Source organism: Dipodomys merriami, unplaced genomic scaffold (genome assembly GCF_024711535.1).
Source record: "Dipodomys merriami isolate MVZ:Mamm:240054 unplaced genomic scaffold, mDipMer1.0.p SCAF_3, whole genome shotgun sequence".
NCBI classification, from domain to species: domain Eukaryota; kingdom Metazoa; phylum Chordata; class Mammalia; order Rodentia; family Heteromyidae; genus Dipodomys; species Dipodomys merriami.
The window spans coordinates 2416710-2434583 of NW_027204492.1; the positions used below are offsets into that span (position 1 = coordinate 2416710).

The following is a 17874-nucleotide window of genomic DNA, read 5'->3' on the forward strand; positions in this document are numbered from 1 at the left end:
AGTGTTCTGGAGTATGAGAGAGGACCAGGCTGATCAACAGAGACCAGAGGCTTTGAGGCTAACACAAGATTCCCACTGCAGTACCTCTCAGTCAAACACAGAGGAATTACAACGATCCATCTGAGTATTTGCTACTATAGAACTTTATTTTTCTTTTTGCTGCTATTTACAACACTTTATTTCAGCATATTTTTCAGAAGCATATTTTTATGTTTCTTCATATTTTACTTTCTGGATGTCAGGACTAGTCAAGGTCTTTTTCATGCAAGACTGTACTTTAATAAGGACAGAAATGACACCCATTCATCTTGTGAGGCTCTGTTTCTCTGTACCCTTTCCAAGTTTAGTTTTCCAGAAAGCTAATCTTCCTATTACCCCCTTTTTCTTGATTGTTGCTGTGTGGGTCCAGTGCAACTGCTGCTGAAGACTCACATGCATGATTTTACCATAGTCCATCTATTTCCAGAACGTTACTGACTTGGTTGTCTTTGGAAGAATTCCAACACAGCCTGATGTCAGCCACTATGGCCAGTTGTGCTAAATTCCAGCACCTCAAACATTACTGATCCTGAGGATGCATTCTGAAAACCTGGTGGGTGCAAAGTCTCACACAACTAGACATCCAGGGGTGACTCTGTCCAAAGTTTCTTTTTATAATTTAAGTATATCACGAAGATACTTTAAACTCTTTCCCTCCCTCCCTCCCTTTTTCCCTCCCTCCATCCCTTTTTTCCCTCCCTCCCTCCCTTTTTCCCTCCCTCCCATGAAACCCTCATACTGATAATATAGATTTCACATTGATCATAGGAATTTAAACAACAAACACAAACACAAACACACTACACTTTCAGTAGGACAAGTCACAATTTTCTTTGATGCTGGGTTGTGGAGTATCTGGAAAGTTCCTGCTCACTACCATGATAGGGCATCATGCAGGTAGAGTGCTTAGCGAATGCATTCAGTAGTTAATAGCTCAAAGGGTTAGCTGGTGTATATACAAAGTAAGGAACTATCACTTAGAATAGCCACAGTCTCAGCAAAACTCAGTTCTAAATATGGAGAGACTTTTAAGCCTTGCTATTAACAAGACGGCATGAATTGGAGCAATGCATTCGACAAACTCCATTAAGATGGAACAGACTGTTACCCGGTGCAAAGGCACCCCATAATGAGCAAGAATTTGGTAAGAGATCCTTTACACATCCCCAAAAGAAAAGGACACTTTGGGAAGGGGGGAGTGGGAAAGGTTAAAGCTGAGGGAGGGTGGGGGAAAGGAAAGGAAAGAAGGTAAAGGGGGTAACGTAGGGTTGCTTATTTCCAGACTCAGCAAGGTCTTCCGTCTGCCCAAGGCTCAAACTGCCAAGCACTCTTTGATTGGCTGAATGTAAGAGAACCTGGCCAGATGCCCTGCACACTTACTGTTGGGGAACATGTGGGAAGGGCCGTAGGCAGCCAGATGGAGAAGAGCTTGGGGACAGCTGAGACTGGGGCTCAACGAGGATGCTAGCAACAGACGACACACACAACACAACAAGAGGAGATGTGGCAATTTCCAGTTAGAAAGACCAAAGCCAAATTCAAGTTCCTGAAAAGATGCCATTGCCAAATCTCCACATCACTTGGACACTCAACCTCACAAAGTATGAGTTGCAGTAGAGTTCAACTGCTCTCATTGCAGCACGTAAGGGCAAAATAGTCTTTTGAAGGTTTATCAAGTTGTGTGGATATTTACAAATGACCTCTCTGCTCTTCCTCGGCACTGTGAAGCCTTCCTGTGTCTTGCTGCCTAATGTAGTTCAATTCCAAGCACACCTTCCAAGATCTCTTCCCCATCAAAACTATCACTGTAAAACATGTCCTCCCAGAATCAGGCAAAACGGTCAGCACTCACAGCTCATGCTATGGACTGGATACTTCCTCCCACAGAGTACTGTTCTCAGGGCTACATTCATTTCGTCTGTGGCTTTCTCTGGGAGACATCACAGATGGGCAGAGGGAGAGGCAAGGAGTGAATGGGAACCAGGGAACTCTGCTTTCTGGAACAAGTGAACTGGAAAGAAACTATTGACCAGTCCAGCCAAATAAGTTCTGCTCCCTCATGATGGGGACAGACCATGGAAATTCTGATAGTCCTGGAAGAGCTACCAGCAGAAGACCTATCTGATTTCAGAGGTACCTCCTTTCACACCCATTCAAAATTGAAAAAGTCAGGTATGCAGATATAAAAATATTCTACACACGAACACAAAATACATTCACATTCATGTGTGGACACACAAGCATATACATACGTAAGCCACAGTGTCACAGGGGAGCACACACACACACGCACACATTGTAGATATGCTTCCATACATATTAATATAGATTTACATGGACAGAGTAGTATTTAGCTTCTTAAATGACTGTACTGTACACCTTTCTCAATGCACACACATGCACCCCTACGTATACACCAAAACACACAAAAGCACATTGAAAGCATGGAAAGGCAGAGGTATAAGGGGCTGCAGGAGAGGCTGCCTAGGGAGAAGAGGGGAACATGGGTTGAGTGCTTGGCACAGCTGCAAACAGGTGTGCAGGCTAACCCTGCTTTCCCTTAGGGACCCTGCTGGGTGGGCGGGGCCACACTCTCCACGGGATCTGTTCATGCTCAGTGGCTGGTCAGCAGTTTCTTCCGGAAGAGGTGCTCCAGGTGCTGCAGAATGAGGTTGGACGCCTGCCTCTGCCTCTGCCGGAGCACCCCATTTGCAAAGGTGAGGGAAGGAAGGAGCATGCTTTAATTGAGAGTTAAGAGGATAAGGAGGAAGAGCAAGTGTCGTCAAGTATGGCACAAAAGCTCCACATTTTCCTTGGAATACTGGGGACAAGGTGCTTTGTCTTCCCTGGCTCACAGGTCCAACGATGTGATGTCAGTGAGCTCGTTGACACTTACTATGCACTAGACAGATAGAAAGGATTAGTATATAGATGCACAATAGTGGTCCATCTGCAATTCTAGGTCAGATGGTGAAACAGCCAGCCTGAACTTTTCTAACTACTTCTTACTCACCAAGTACTTACATGGTGACGGGATCAATTCAGCAATTGACAGAACTTTAACTCCTGACTGGACAGAAATACAGGCAAGAGACAATTCTAATCTTTCCAGAGAGGCTGGCTGAACCTGGGAAATCTCCAACCCATCACCCCTAGCCCTGCCCCCTGCCACACACACACACACACACACACACACACACACACACACACACACACACACACACACACACACACACACACACACACACACACACACACACACACACACACACACACACACACCACTACCATTACCACCACCACTGGGGAAACCGTGCTTTCTTACTTATCCTGTCAGCTCCTTCTGAACCCTACCCACACTCCCTTCCCAACCGTACCCCCACAACTATACCCTCAAGACAACCTAAAATTGTGGGCAAAAGGCACTTACAGATGCTCCCCAACTTTCCTACAGCCTCCAAGCTGTGCCTACAACCCAAGCTGAACCTAGCTTGGTTTGCTCCCACAAAGGTCCGTGACCCCCAGGAGGAAAAAGAAAGAAAGAAAAGGAGAAATGAAAAAGAACATTTGATACCTCAAGGGGACAGAAAAGCCCAGAGAAATGTGTGTGAGCAAGTCTCACATCCTTCTTTTGCTTCCCAACTTGGCTTATCTGTAAACATTTCCAGGGGCTTTTCTATGCTTATTAACTGTTAGAAGTGTTTGAAAAGGCGAGAGTCTTCTAGCAGACAAGGAAATCAATGTTCTATTTACCTCCAACTCTCCTCAATTCCTTCCCCTCTGGCCAGATCATGTTCCTTCAACTACTCTCTACCTCATGATAATAAAGAGAAGTGTTGAATTGATTAGATTGCCAAAATAACCACCAAATAAAATATAGAGGAAAGAAGAAGAACAAAACTGAAAGAAGGGAGCAGAGCATGGTGTCCCATGCTGCTCTGGCCGCTGGGAACTAATAGAAATGGTACAGCCAGTAAACGACGTTGAACAACCCAAAGGAAAGGGGGAAGAGGATCCGGGACCACCTGTCGATCTTAGGGACATAATCAGGATTAAAGAGGTGGAAGGAGAACCCTTCGGTGAAGGAGCACCCAGGGCTTGGGGGGCGACTGTCCTCGGAATCTGAGCTACTGTCCTTGTCTTGGTCATAGGCCATGAAATCCTCATCTTTAAGGCTCCAGATACTGTCAGTATTGCCCTTGCGTTGCTCCTCAAGGTCAGGGCAGGTGCTCTCAACATTGATGTCATCGTGTAAGCTCTGGATCTTATCAAGGTCACAGCTTGCTTCTTGCACACACCTCTGGCCTTGGGGCAGCATGGGGCTCCTGCTGGGGTCAAGGTCATGGCTCTCATCCAAGCTCAGGTTGTCATCTTCATAATCTTCATAGTCTTCGTAGTCTTCATCGTCAGAGGTTTCAGCACAGCCACGGGCCTCAGCAGGGTTGGGGGTTTCAATAGGGAGGAAAGAGTCATCAGAGGGCAAGCTGTCAAAGCCAGAGCCATAAGCATGAAGAGCCTGCTGAGAGGTGGAGGGGAGATCGCTCAAGCTTTCTCCAGTGGCCAGCTGGGCCGAGCCCAAGGGGGAAGAGAGTGGGCTGAGGCTTTCCGGGGTGGCCAGCGGAGCCCGCTCTGAGGTTGACGCCAAAGAGCCGAGGCTTTCTGAGCTTGCCAGGCGGGCCTGCACAGGGCTGGCGGGAAGAGAGCCGATTCCATCTTCCACGTTAATCAGGCCATCCTTTGAGGAGATAATGGATAGGCTCATCAGTTCCCTGTCACCTAAGTGGATATGGACTGAGGGGAAAGGGAGATGGGAAGGGACTTGTCCTCATCGGCACTTGAAATGCTACTGTTGATGTCTTTGACAGATACGGCCATCTCCTCTTGGGGGGGTGGGTGGGGCAAATCACTGGAGCTCAAGGGACTGAGAAACAGGACCAAGAGGTTGTGAGCATGCAAGGGAAGGTCGGGGCTGCAGCCAAATCAGTGTCTCCCTGGGGGCAGTTGCTGCCTTGGGAGCGGTGTGTGCTGGCGGGAGGCTGCTCAGGCCGGCGAGGCTGGGCTCCCTGTGAAAGAGGGAGGTTGCTGGATATTAACATAGTGCCTCAACTTGGCCTTGGGAGTCTGAAGTGCCAAAGAAGGAAGGATAGGGCAAGCCAGCCTCTCTGGTGGCTGTCTTCATTTCAGCCTCCCTGTGCCTGCTTTCCTTGTGGCTTCATCACCTGTTCTGGAAGCATACAAAGTGGAGCAAATTTGGCCCAAAGATCTGGAGAAATTTAGCTCCGTCACTTCTTGCCTCGTGATGCTGGACAATGGTCATTTCTAAAAAGGAATGCTGTAAAATAGTCCTACTCCTCGGTTATCTGTTGTGGGTGTGTGCTGTGCAGGCGTGTGGCGTGTATGACAATGAAAGGAAGTATGAAATGCAAATGAGTCAAGCACTAAGCCTGGGCTTAAGAGGTGCTCAGGGAAAACTGATTGCCAGTCAAAAAAGTCAAACCTGAACATTTCCCACCACCACTTCCTGGTAGCGGTAGTGGGCAACAACTCTTCTGGGTCTCCTCTGTCGCCTACGATGGCGCCGAGGTCCTTCGCTGAAGAAAAGATAGTTGATGTAGACGTACTCCAGCAAGGACAGGAACACGAAGAACAAGCAGACGAGGATATAGATGTCAATGGCCTTGATACAGGAAATATGGGGAAGTTTATCCCGGAGATGGGAGTCGATGGTAGTCAGAACGAGGATTGCAGTTAGGCCTATAAATGACACAGCACAGGCTTAGTGTCTTCCGGTGGCCTACAGTGCATAGGAAGAGATTAAAAGCTACTGGAGGTGTGGGGCGGTCTCCCACCATTCTCTCCTCGTTCCTCCTTTCCCCTCACTAAACCTCCGGTTGCTCTTAGGATCAACTTCCAAATCACTAGCCCAAGGCTTCATGATGATCTACATCTTTAGCCCCACTTTCTGCTGCCTGCCTCTCAGTGCACAGATCATCCATTAGCATCTGGGGAAGTTTTTGGAACTGCACAACATTGCACATATACTAAGAGTCCACAATGTGCTCTTTAGAGGCAGGGGAGACTGCCTCAAAGATGAGGAAGATAAGCCCTGGGGGAAGTAATCTCTTGGGCTTCTGGCTCAAAACCTTTTCTTGACAGTCTTTTTGAAGCTCTCCGGCCTCAGGTATCTTGTGATTTGGTCTCTTTTATTGGTCTTTAATCCAAGCATTTCTATATTGGGAAATGTAAAGTTTGTCTCTGCCTGCTCCAAGTCATTCCAATTCCTTTGGAACATGAGTTTCAGCCACCAAGACCTGGGCCACTTCCTCCTCTAGACTCTCAGAGGTTACATCTCCCCATTCCACCAGATGCTGGTTAAAGCCGGTCTCCCTCTGGAAAATGCCTGAGGCTTAAGTAGGATATCTCTCATAATCGATATTTATTTTATAGACTCTCTGATCTAAATTTATTACTCATTTTGTATATCTTCAAGAAAGTCTATGAATTCAATCAATAATGAATTGTCATGCTATGGACCATTTATGCCCCATCTCCAGTATCAGTCTGTCCACTGGGGATTGGCTTAGCACCTGTACAATGCAAACTAGAAAAATCCTTGTTTCCACCTGATGCCGAAGACTTACACCTGTAATCGTAGCTACGCAGGAGGCTGAGATCTGAGCACTGCCATTCAAAGTCAGCCAGGCAGGAAAACCCTGTGGGACTATTTTCTGAAATTAAGCACCAGAACACTAGAATTGGTACTGTGGCTCAAAGTAGTACAGTGGTAGCCTCGAGGAAAAGAGCTCAGGGCAGTTCCCAGGTCCTGAGTTCAAGCCCCATGACCAATGACAACCAAAAAGAAGAAAAGGAAAAAGAAAAAGAAAAAAAAATCTTGTTTCCTCAACTGGGCAGTCACATAAGGCTCCAGATTTTCATTCCTTGTTCCCCGCCTTTTTCTCTGAGAAAAATGACTCAAGTTCTTCCCCGAGATAGGACTTACCGATTGTCACTCTGGCTGCAGAAGAATCATAGTTCATCCAAAATGATATCCAAGAGAGAATGGTGGTTAGGATTGTGGGCCAATAGACCTGCACAAGGTAACTTCCGACTTCCCTCTGGACTTGGAACTTCAGTACCAGGCGCATGTAGGAACCTGCAAGGAGACATCCTGATGTCAGGCTTGCATGTCCCATGTCTGCCCTCTCCCCCTTCCTTCCTCACTTTTTCCATGTGAGCTGAAGTTTGGGAATGGGAGAGACAAAAGATGCTCCCAAGTCGCAAACAGGGAGAGGGGCCAGTGCTATGAGGAGCACCTCCAGATGTAGAGTGCTGTAACTCTGGCCCAGTGCTTCCATACCTGCTCTGCATTTACACAGGTGGCCACCGGGACTTGCCCTTTATTGTTTCTGTCCAGAAGGAGGGAACTAGGGAAGGAGGCAGCAGAGTGTAGGGTCTAAAAGCAGAGCTCCCCCAAGAGTTCAGAGTTGTGCCAAAAGGGACAAGATTTAGGAGAGAAGGAAAGAGCCAGACTCACCTGTGTAGAAATACACCTCCTTGCTAGTAATTGTCCTTCCCAGGAAAGCAAACTGAGGGATTTGCAGTGATTCCGCCATGCGGATGGCATTGTCATTGTCTTCCCAGGATAACACGATGTCTTCCACAGTGTAGCCATCTGGGAGAGGGAGAGAAATAGTCTTGGGAAATAGGCACAGGCACACCAAAGCAGTGTGTGAAAAACTAAAGCACAGTTGCACCTTGTGATCTGGGGAGGGGGGGCTTGCTGAGTGTGAGCATGGGAGAGACAGTGGGCCCTTGGAAAGAGCTCACTGATGTGGGAGTTTCTTAGTCACTAAGGAGTGTGTAGCAAAGCTGCTCTGAGCTCCTTCCTGTGAGCTTATACATAGTTCCCAAAGAGCAAGGTACCATTTCCCAATAGGATTAGTTACAACCTAAAGGCCACGTGCTCCTACATGCTGCAAATAGACCCCTACACTCAATCCCCTTCCATGAATCTACCATTCATATGCTGACCATCTGCCTATGCAGGGGCAGGGCAGAAGGAAGGACATATGCTCTGTCTTTGGTTTCTTGACTCTTGTGGCCCCAGGCAGGGGAGAAAGGTTCATAGGAGAAATACATACAGCTCTCCACCTCCAGCTTGCAAGCCTGCTTGTCCAGAGGATATTTCTGCAGATCCAGGGAACAGGCTGCTTTGGTAGTGAGTCTGCCAAGGAAAACAAAAAAAAAAGAGAAAGAAAAAGTCAATCCCAGTCAAGCAACCATTTCTGACCACACTGCACACATAGGAGGCACGAGGAACCCTGAGGACTGACCTATATGTAAGGAAGACAGAGACACTTAGAGTGAAACAGAGAAACCAAGAGGTTTTGAAGTAATCAAGAAGGAAGCCTGATGAGAATTTCCAGGCTCCCAGGTGATCTCACCGGATGCCATACCGCACTGTCCCATCTGGGTGGAGCTGAAACACGCGATTGTCCACAGTGACATCATGCACGAAGGCATCTTTGCTATTCAGGAAGTAGCAGTCAGGGACCCACAACTTCTCATACATCCGATAGTCCAGGGTCAAGTTCAGGTTGGTCTCGTAGTAGGCTAAGCGTGAGTCCTTCCATGTCTGATGCAAAAACATTGTGATTGTATAGTCCTGGTGAGAGGAAGGTAAATATCAGTTGTAAGCTACTAGATGAAACACACAACTACAAATGAGTGCATGAAACCTATGCATCTTTATGCAAGAATAATAAGATGAACGATCTGTAATTAAAATCTAGGTTAAGAAACAGAAAGCTATCAGTAACTTGCAAATCTTAATGCGTGCCATTCTGAACTTATTTCCATTGTCTCCTAGCAGTAACAATGACTCTAGTTTTTATGATGATAATTTCCTCACTTTGGGTTAAAGCCTATGCTTTCATATATAAGTCAACGAAGTTCAACTTCTTAGCTGAACTTAATTTTTTAAAATCCAAATGGAACCATACTGTATGTATTTGCAATCTGTTTTTCTATTTAATGTTGAAATCAACTCAGGAAGATATGTATAACTATAATTTCTTCATGTTCATTCTTGTATATTTCCATATATGAACATATCATAATATAATAATTGGAAAGCATCATATGTACCTAAACCAGAATGAAATAACAAAATGAAAGTTCCAGTTTCAATTCTTGCCAAGAGCCAAGAGTAGGTGAAGGTCACCGATCCCTGCAGCTAACCAACACTGGCCTGGGCTGATGTTTCACTCTTCCCAGTTTGGTGAGTACATGATCTGCTCCTTTTCAGTGGGGCTTGAACTCAGGGCCTGGGAGCTGTCCCTAGGCCTTTTCTGCTCAAAAAGTAAGCTGGTGGTCTACCATTTAAGCAACACCTCAATTTCTGGATTTTCGGTGGTTAATTGGAGATGAACGTCTCGTGGACTTTCCTGCCCAGGTTCAAACTGTGATTCTCAAATTCCAGCCTCCTGAATCGCTAGGATTAAAGACGTCAGCCATTGGCACATGGCTTAATGTGATCTTTAAAAAAACTTCATAAATCTTTCACTTTTGAGTCTGTAATCCATTCGGAACTGAATTTCTGGATGTGGTATGATGTGAAGGTTCATTCAATTTACATTTATTCCAGGGGGCTCGTTTTTTCCCCAAACTTACTGTTTTTCCATGTCAGTGTTGTTACAGGTTAGAATAGAGCTAGCTATGACTCTGCTTCGTGTTGGTTGTTCCCACTCCCCGGAAGCATGGCTGGAACTGGCACACTTACCATGTTTATTTCAGAGATCTGTTCAATGTTGGAGACATAGATAGATATTCCCACGGGCACAGGGGCACCTACAGTATAGGAAAACATTCTTAGTTGAAAGTTGGGATAAAGGTTAAGGGCATGACTCAGGTGCCACATTTCTCAAGTTTGAATTTATTTGGGCACTTGTTTGCTGTATGACTTGGATAAGTCACTTAACCTCTTTGAGACTTCTTTCTTCCTGGGTAAAATAGGATAAAGGTAGTACTAATCTCCTAGTAAATGTAGAGCAAACACTTAAGAACAAGGGCTGGCTCTACTAAAAGAAAGGTGTCAGGGAAATGAGATTATAGGAAAGGAAGAACTCTTTTACAAATGTTTTCTGATGAAGAGCTGAAAATATATGATTTCAGAAATTAGAGCCAAGGTTCTGCTTGTGTTTATGAGTGAACTTGGGAGAGTGTTCATGTTTGTGAGTGAATGTGTGAGCGTGTGTATGAGCCTCAGTGTGTTGTGTGGGAGGAAATGCATGAGTGGGAAGGACTGTGACAGGGCTCACCAGGAGGGAGTGACTATGTGAGCATGCATGTGCTGGCGAGCTTGTGTCTGTGAGTGATTGTGTATGCAAGCCTGTGTATGTGAGTTAATGTGTGTGATTACATGAAGAATTTCATGAGCATGCCTGTATGAAAGAGTGTGAGCACGTGTGAGTGTATATGTGCTCATGTGTGAATGATGAGGACAGTGTGAGCTTTATGGGTGTGAATGAGCATGGAGGTATGAGTGTGTTCATGTGAATGTGTTCATGAGTGTTTGGGAGTGGGTGTGTGAGCCAATGAATGCATGCATGTTTGTGTGTGTCAGGAAATGTGTGTGTGCTTGGATTTGAGTGTGTAAAAGGTATAGTAAATATGTGTTGCTGTGAGTGTATACACATGTTAGTGTTTTCAGGGAGAATGTCTATGTGAGTGAATGCATGAGCATGCTTATGTGTGTGCCCTTGTCAGGCTGACACGAGTATATGTGTGCATGCTTTTGTGCTGTACGACATGTCCACATGTTCATGAGAATTTGGGAGCATTTCAGGTGAGAGAATGCTCATGTGTGACTGAATGCAAGACACTGCATTATGTATCTTACTGCATATATATTTGTTAGTGTATGCATATACATTTTCAGATTGTGAGTGAATGGGACTGTAGGTGAGGATGTTCACATGCATGTATGTTTTCTTGTGTGTGCGATTATGTATGAGTGAAGCTGTGAGCATGTTCATGTGTGTATGTGTGTGAAAGAGAACCTTAAGGTGTGTCTTTTTGAATACATTTGTGTTTGTGTATGTGGGCACATTTGATGTGAGTGAACATGTGTGTTTATCTCTGTGTATGAATATGTGACAAGTTTCTTGTGTTAATGTCTGAGTGCTTGTGTGTGTGAGTGAATTTGAACATCACTGGGTACATGCAAGAGTGAGTGTGTACACATGTACATGCGTGTAGGCAAATGATAATGTGTGTGAGGAGATCTGCTAATGTGTTTGGGTATGTGGGCATGTTTGTGTGAGTGAATGTGTGATATTGTTCATGTGTGCGCTGACCTGTTCAGCCTTTTTGGGAGGAGTTGTGAGTGTGTGATTATAAGTGAGCATGTTTACAAGTGAGGGAATGTGTGAACACATTCATGTGGGTCTGTGTGACTACATGTATAAATGTATGAATGTGCACACTCATACGTGTGGCTAAATTGATAAGAACTTTTATTCACGTAAGCATGTTTGGATATCAACATATTATTGTATATTAAAGTATGTCAATGGACTTGTGAGTATGAATGAAGATGTTTTGTGTGAATAAATGTATCACAATGTTTATGTGTATATGTGAGCATGTTAACGTTTTCATTCGTGTGTGTGTGAATGAACTTTGATGTTCCTCTAGGTGGCTGATCACAGGTAGGTGTGCAGGTATGTGATGTAATATATCTGTATGATTGAACTTCCATAATTGTAGCCAAGAGCATGTTTTTATGAGTGAATATTTATGTATATGTGCACTGTGGGCAGAGTTGTGTGTGTGTTAATGTGAGACTTTAAGTGAATATGTGACTGTGTTGTGTGCCTTTATATGTGAATGAATTTGTGCATGTGCTCTTGTGAATGATGAGTGTCTGTGTGAGCCTGAGTATGCAAGTGAGTGAATGTGAATGTGTGTGTGTAGCACTGTTCTTCTGCATTCTGCATTTTGGAGGCTTGGGTATTAGCACTGTTCAAATATGATCATGAATGAGTAAACATTTTGTCAACTGTAGGGCACTGTGGACAAACACATTTTTATTCTTCCCTGTCAGCTCAAAGCTGTCTACACTCAGCCCTGCAAGCAAAGCCATTATTCTGTGTATTGCATCACACTGCTGCTAGGGAAACACTCGTGATGCTTGCAATTCGGCCTGCTGGTTTCACTGCAGGCTGATTGCCCAGAAGCTGTGCTGAAAAGAGTAAAATGTGTTATTCCAAGCCCAGTACTTCAAAAAGCAAAGTGCTATTGGTAATAGGCATATGACTGGCAGCTGAGAAGTAAGTGGGCCACTGTGTTAGGGCCCAGGTCACACTCTACATTCAGGACTATTGTGAACAAACCCCAGGAAAGTACTGTGTAGTGACAGGGTCTCTGAAAACAGTTTAATCCACCTCCACACCTTTAATGGCTGCAAGCTCTGCTAGGCAGGCATCAAGCCAGAGAGGCTAGGTTGCCAGTTCCTTTCTTCAGGGAAAACTTCTGAAGTCTATTCTCCATCAATCAGGAAAGTCCTTCTCCTATGGTGTAATGCAGAGGACCCAGGAGGCCAGGACAAACACCTGCCAAGGTCTCACAACCGAAGGGGCAAGGGGGGCACGATGACCCAGAGGAAGGATATTTCTCTAATTTCTCTACATTGGATGCTAAGTGAGATGAGAGCTTGTGTAAGTAAGGTATCTCATGATGGATATGTCCCATGCATTCCTTCACATGGTACTATCAAGTGCTTGTGTCAGGCCCCTTGTGTATGCACATGCACATTGCTTGTATGTAAGAAGACTAAGTCCTGAAAGGATTCCATGCTGGACGCAGGGGGAGTGGGGAATTTCAGAGAAAACTGTTATTGGGAAGAAGTGTCAATGGGCTTCTGTGTTTAAGGTGCAATCCAGACTCCACATTCACAGCTATTCAAGAAAATCAAGAAAATGTTTTGTAGTGACAAGGATTGCTGGGAGTTCTCTCCCCCGCTCCCCTCCCCCGATTACTACCTTACAATTCTCTTCCCCCTGTACCTTTAGAGGATGTCCTGACTGCTTGCCCCATCAACTGATCTCACCACATCTACTATACAACAGTCCTGGCCGTAGAGCCTCTAGCGCCCTCTTCTGTCTAATTGCTAGTATGCCTGAGTTGTCCTTGTCCTGCTGCCTTCACGTACAATTTGGCCACATTAATCCAGGTGCCCCATCTTTTATGAAATGGGCCCATAAAAGGTGGCCAATGCCCAGGTTTTCCTGCTTAATGTATGTCTTCCCCCTCCCCTGAATGATAGCAGTGAAGTGCCTCAGAGGTATTGTGCACCAAGATTCATTCTTCCCCTATTCCTTCCCTTGGTGCTGCATTCCTGTAAAGGTGGCAACTTGGCTTTGAAACAGTGGGGAGAATGTGCTTGTTGCACTTAAATGGTTGTTAGTCAGCCTTTTTGGAGAAGTGTAAGAATGAGACAAGGAGAAAATGAGGTAGCTTCTCCCTTGTTTTTCTGTGGTGCGTGGTACAAGTGGCCCAAAGGTCCATGCCATGGAAGAGCATGCTGGCTGTGCTGTGCCACTCTACTTGTCACACACCCTGACCTCCCTCCATATGCAATCCACACACTACAGAAAAGGTGCTGGGTGCGCAGTTATCAGGGGAGTCATCTCATCTCTGTGTGGAGATCTGAGTGTGGGGCCGAGGTGTTTAGTTTGGACTTTATTTGGCAAGTCAGATAAAGCTGTACAACCCTGATCACACTGAATGCAGTGTGTGTATTGGGCTGAACTTGGCGGGATCTGAAAGGCAGTGGAAGTACCTCAGGCCTAGGTGGCTTAGGAAAAGGAAACAGAGAAGACCAAAGCCTCAGTTTTGAGCTACCAGAATAGGGAGAATGCCGAGGGTGCAAAGCATGAACTCAAACACAGAATGTGTAGTGCTTCTACAGACAGTATTGCAAGAGAGCTAAGAAGTGAGGAGTGGGCATAAGGTCCCTTGCACATGAAGACAGGGAAATGAGGGCCATTTCAGAGGGTTAAAGAGCTGAAGTTAGGGGCCTGGGAGTGCTCCCTTGCAGGGCTCTGCAGGCTCAGAGGGACAGGATTTGGGGAGGCAGAGGTGTAGGCTCTGGGTAAGTATCACTGGTCAACGTCTAGGGTTGACTCGCTGGCTGGGTCTTAGCTCTATTCTGCCATCCACAACAGCGTCTAGTGTGCACATGACTTACCTCCAAAATTTGGTCTCAGGCGGACATCGTATTTGGACAGCACCCTGTCCAAGATCTTTTGAACCACACCTCCATTTGCACAGTTGTTGCTGCAATAGAGAAGTCATGAGTAAAATGTTGCTTGACTTGTGGCCATCTTGCCAGTGGGTGAGTTTCCAGAGCCTTCCTTGCTCCTGTACATCCGCAGACATACGCAGTCATATGTGTATCTGCTCTCCCCCTCCCCGCTCCAGGCAGTGAGTCAGCCAGCAGCAGCACAGCAGTGACGCAGCCTCTTTTTCCCCCTCCCCCCTCCTAGCTTTCATGAGAGGTTGGGGCACAGGGACTAGAAAGTGGGGGAGGAGGGGATGCCATAGGAGAAGAGGAGAGGACAAACAGTGGGAAGGGGGGACCCTCAGAAAGCTGTATCATATCAACCCTTTAAGGAGCCTCTACCTTGAGGTCAGCTTGGAACCTGCTTTGCAGATTGGGGAGGGGGGTGTCTTCTAGTGGTACCTGATTACCCAAGGAAAGTCATCTCCCACTCACCGCCATCCTGAGTGGAGTGAATATTCTCCAGCTCAAAGCCAGATTCCCTCTGCTTGCTCTGGGAATTTTTTTTTTTTTGCCATGTTTATGTCAACCTTGCTTTTATACACCTTTGTTTTTTCTTTCCCCTGGATTTGGCATATGGCATATGACGCAGAGAGAAAACAGAGAGCAAGAGAGTGAACCTTCTTCATGTAGCAGAGATTTATGGCTCTCATTGGATTAAACCATTTCAGATTGTTGGGGCTTGGAGCTGTCCTCGAAAAGATCCATTCTGGGACCAGGCATCTCTCTCACTAAGCATGTGCTTATGGCCTGGAGGTTTCTTGTACTGAACATATATAACTGAATCCAGCTCAACTCTGCAGCAAGATGGCCATTCAAGATTCTCATATTTGCTCACCCAGTCAGTACACCTCCAGATGGGCTTTTGTCCCCCCCCCCATAAAAAAAGCCTCAGGCCCAAAGGGCTTTGAATAACAGGCCTTGGGCATCAGTGCGACTCTTCAGATCTTTGATGCCCTGCCTAATCAAATATGTCTTCCCTCCTCTCTCTCTCTCTCTCTCTCTCTCTCTCTCTCTCTCTCTCTCTCTCTCTCTCTCTCTCTCTGTGTGTGTGTGTGTGTGTGTGCGCGCGTGCATGCGCATGTGCATTTGTGCGTATTCATTGGTTTAATGTGGTATGTTGGGTTAAGGGCATTGCAGGGCCATCTGCTGGCACTGTGCCCAACTACCCCCCATGGCCCTTTTAATCTAAATACGTATTCATTTCTGGCTTGCCATTTAAAATTATTGCTCATCTTCCTCAATAATCAAATTTCATTTTGCTACATTCTAAGGTGTGCACATGAATTTTTCCCAGGTTAAAGCAATGCATTCCCGCATGTTTTGATCCACACATTTCTCATGTGTCAGCCCTCTGATCTGTGGCCACCACAAATATACATTTCTGTGTGATGTACGTGTAAAAAAGACCACTTAACACCTTTTGAGATACTTGCAGACTCAAATAAACTTCAAATCAATCACAAGCAAAACCTGACGTGTCTTCAAATGTTTTCACAGGAATAAGCATAGAAAGCCCACTAAGCTCAGTTTATTTCCATTTGTGGCAAAGAGTCCCTCATCTCTCCACACCCCCCCACACACACCCACACACCCCATAAACATATGTGGAGACACTCATTTGCCTCAAGGAATGGACAAAATCGCACTCTACAGGTGTCTCTTCTGTTCTGTGACTTGTCCATCCCCCTTATTGCACCCCCAAACACCATTCTAATTCCACAGGTGTGAAAGAACGTGACTGGAGAAAGCTGCCTCCAACCTCAGCCCTAGACAGTGGTCGGGTAGACTCTGAGAAGGGGGCCATCCTCCCGTCCGGACTGCGGTTTAGGCACAGGCGTGGGTGGCAGTGTCGGGGGGGGGGGCAGTCATGCGCCGCAGTAACAGGTGGGCTAAAGCATACAACTGTGCTTAACTAACTAGTGTTAACTAACTGTCCCCACTCCCATGCCATTCCCTTGGGGGCAGGCAGTCCGAGTCCTCCTCCCTTCCCCCTCCAAACCGTAGCCCATTTCGTCTAAGAGGCCCGTAGCCGTCTGCTAGCCCCTATGCCCACCAAGCCCAGCCTGGCGGTACCCACTTACCACCTGAAAAGATCCACGACGATTTTGGGCAGGGCGGAGGAGAACTCCATCTGGAATTGCGGGGTGGGCTGGGGGTCGTTGCCCTCGGCGAGCCAAGTCCGGATGAGCAGCAGGAGCGCAGCGGCTCGCAGCATGGCTCGGATGCCCATGGCTGCGGCTCTCTGGGGACCACAGAGAGACTGCTGCGGAGAGCTGTAAAAAGGGACGGGTTGGGGTCAGGGTCGGGGTTGGGTCAGTACTGGGCGAAGGGGGACAGGATCGCTAGCGTTTTAGTCAATGGTCACCTCTGAGCCTAGGGCTGGAGGGTTCCGGGAGCCTGGAGTCCGGAGCCCTTAGCCGTGGGAGGTTGGGGGGGGGAGAAGCCGCTCGGCCGGACACCGCGCTCTCTGGAAGGCGCCTGCCAGCGGCGAGGTGCGCTCCGTCTGCAGCAGTTCCTGGCTGCGACTGGGCAGCAAGCGGGGCGCGCGGCTGGCTCCGCCCACTCCGACGGCAGCACGCGCCCGAACCAATCGGGCAGGTGCCAAGAGCGCACAAAAAGGCGCGCGCTCCTGCCTCCGCCCGCCCTCAGGCTGCGCGCTACCGGGCCCCCGCCCCTTCAGGCCTCTGCAGTCATCCCCAGACCAGCTCCGGAGACAGGGGTGGGGCCGGGCCTGGGAGGGATAGCAGGGCTGGCTGCTGAAGGCTGGGCGAGGGCTGGCGGCCAGGGACACCAGGTCCTGCATATCTTCTTTCTGCAAAACGCAAAAAAGGGGGTCGGTGTGTGCTTCCCCCAAGAGATGCTGTGTGCAAGAGTTTGTATTTTGTAGTGAAGGCAATCTGACTGTCATGGTTGGATCTACGTCCTGAGAGACTTGGGCACACTTGAAGAACAGGTGGTAGCCTTTCTGCTTGTGCTTTCCAGGCTAAGGAACTATTAGGAACCGCTGATGCCTAGACCCGAACTAAGGAGGATCCAAGGGAGGTCACCCAAGTGACAGCGCTCTGACCATATTAGCATGGAAATTGGCCTGCTGGCCTCCTGGGAGTTGTCTGAACAACTAAATTTCCCAGAGTGCTTTTTGCCCCACTTTCGGTGCTCAGGAAAATAATTTAGGGGACGGGAAGGGTTTGCCTCCTGGAGTCTTCTTGCAACGTGATTCTGTGTCAGAGCATTTCAGAGTTGGAGGGAGGTTCCACATGGAAAAGACTACAGACTAACAAGAGGGCGCTTATTTTTTCCACTACCTGGAAATTTGCTTCGAGCCAACGGAAGGCTATTTCGCATCCACAGAACCTTCACTCAGTCCCCTAGGTCTCCAGGGTGATTCCATGACAAACCTTGTTCACCAGCCCCTACACCTTTCGAATCATATCACTCAAAAAGGTTGTAGACAAAATCGATTTCAAGCCACCCCAGGTGGCTTACTC

General features: G+C 47.1%; 1 protein-coding gene across 1 annotated transcript; it reads right to left on the reverse strand.

The window, feature by feature from the left end:
• Positions 1-772: 772 nt before the first annotated feature.
• Positions 773-16628, reverse strand: Gabrq (gamma-aminobutyric acid type A receptor subunit theta). The gene is made up of 9 exons (XM_070039558.1): positions 16468-16628; positions 14291-14379; positions 9821-9888; positions 8484-8704; positions 8181-8263; positions 7574-7711; positions 7040-7192; positions 5537-5793; positions 773-4774 (listed from the first exon to the last, which is right to left on the reverse strand). Exons 1-9 carry the CDS (start codon positions 16614-16616, stop codon positions 3992-3994), a joined length of 1941 nt encoding a protein of 646 aa, XP_069895659.1. The 5' UTR covers positions 16617-16628; the 3' UTR covers positions 773-3991.
• Between the last annotated feature and the right edge of the window lie 1246 nt (positions 16629-17874).

What these genes read in the sequence shown, in the direction of transcription:
- Gabrq (XM_070039558.1), bottom strand. Translation starts at nt 16,616, where the DNA reads ATGGGCATCCGAGCCATGCTGCGAGCCGCTGCGCTCCTGCTGCTCATC. An exon ending in GGAGGTGTATTTCTACACAG is followed by an intron (nt 7,193 to 7,573) that starts GTGAGTCTGGCT and finishes GTCTCCTTGCAG; the next exon opens with GTTCCTACATGCGCCTGGTA. An exon ending in TGCAGCCAGAGTGACAATCG is followed by an intron (nt 5,794 to 7,039) that starts GTAAGTCCTATC and finishes TGTCATTTATAG; the next exon opens with GCCTAACTGCAATCCTCGTT.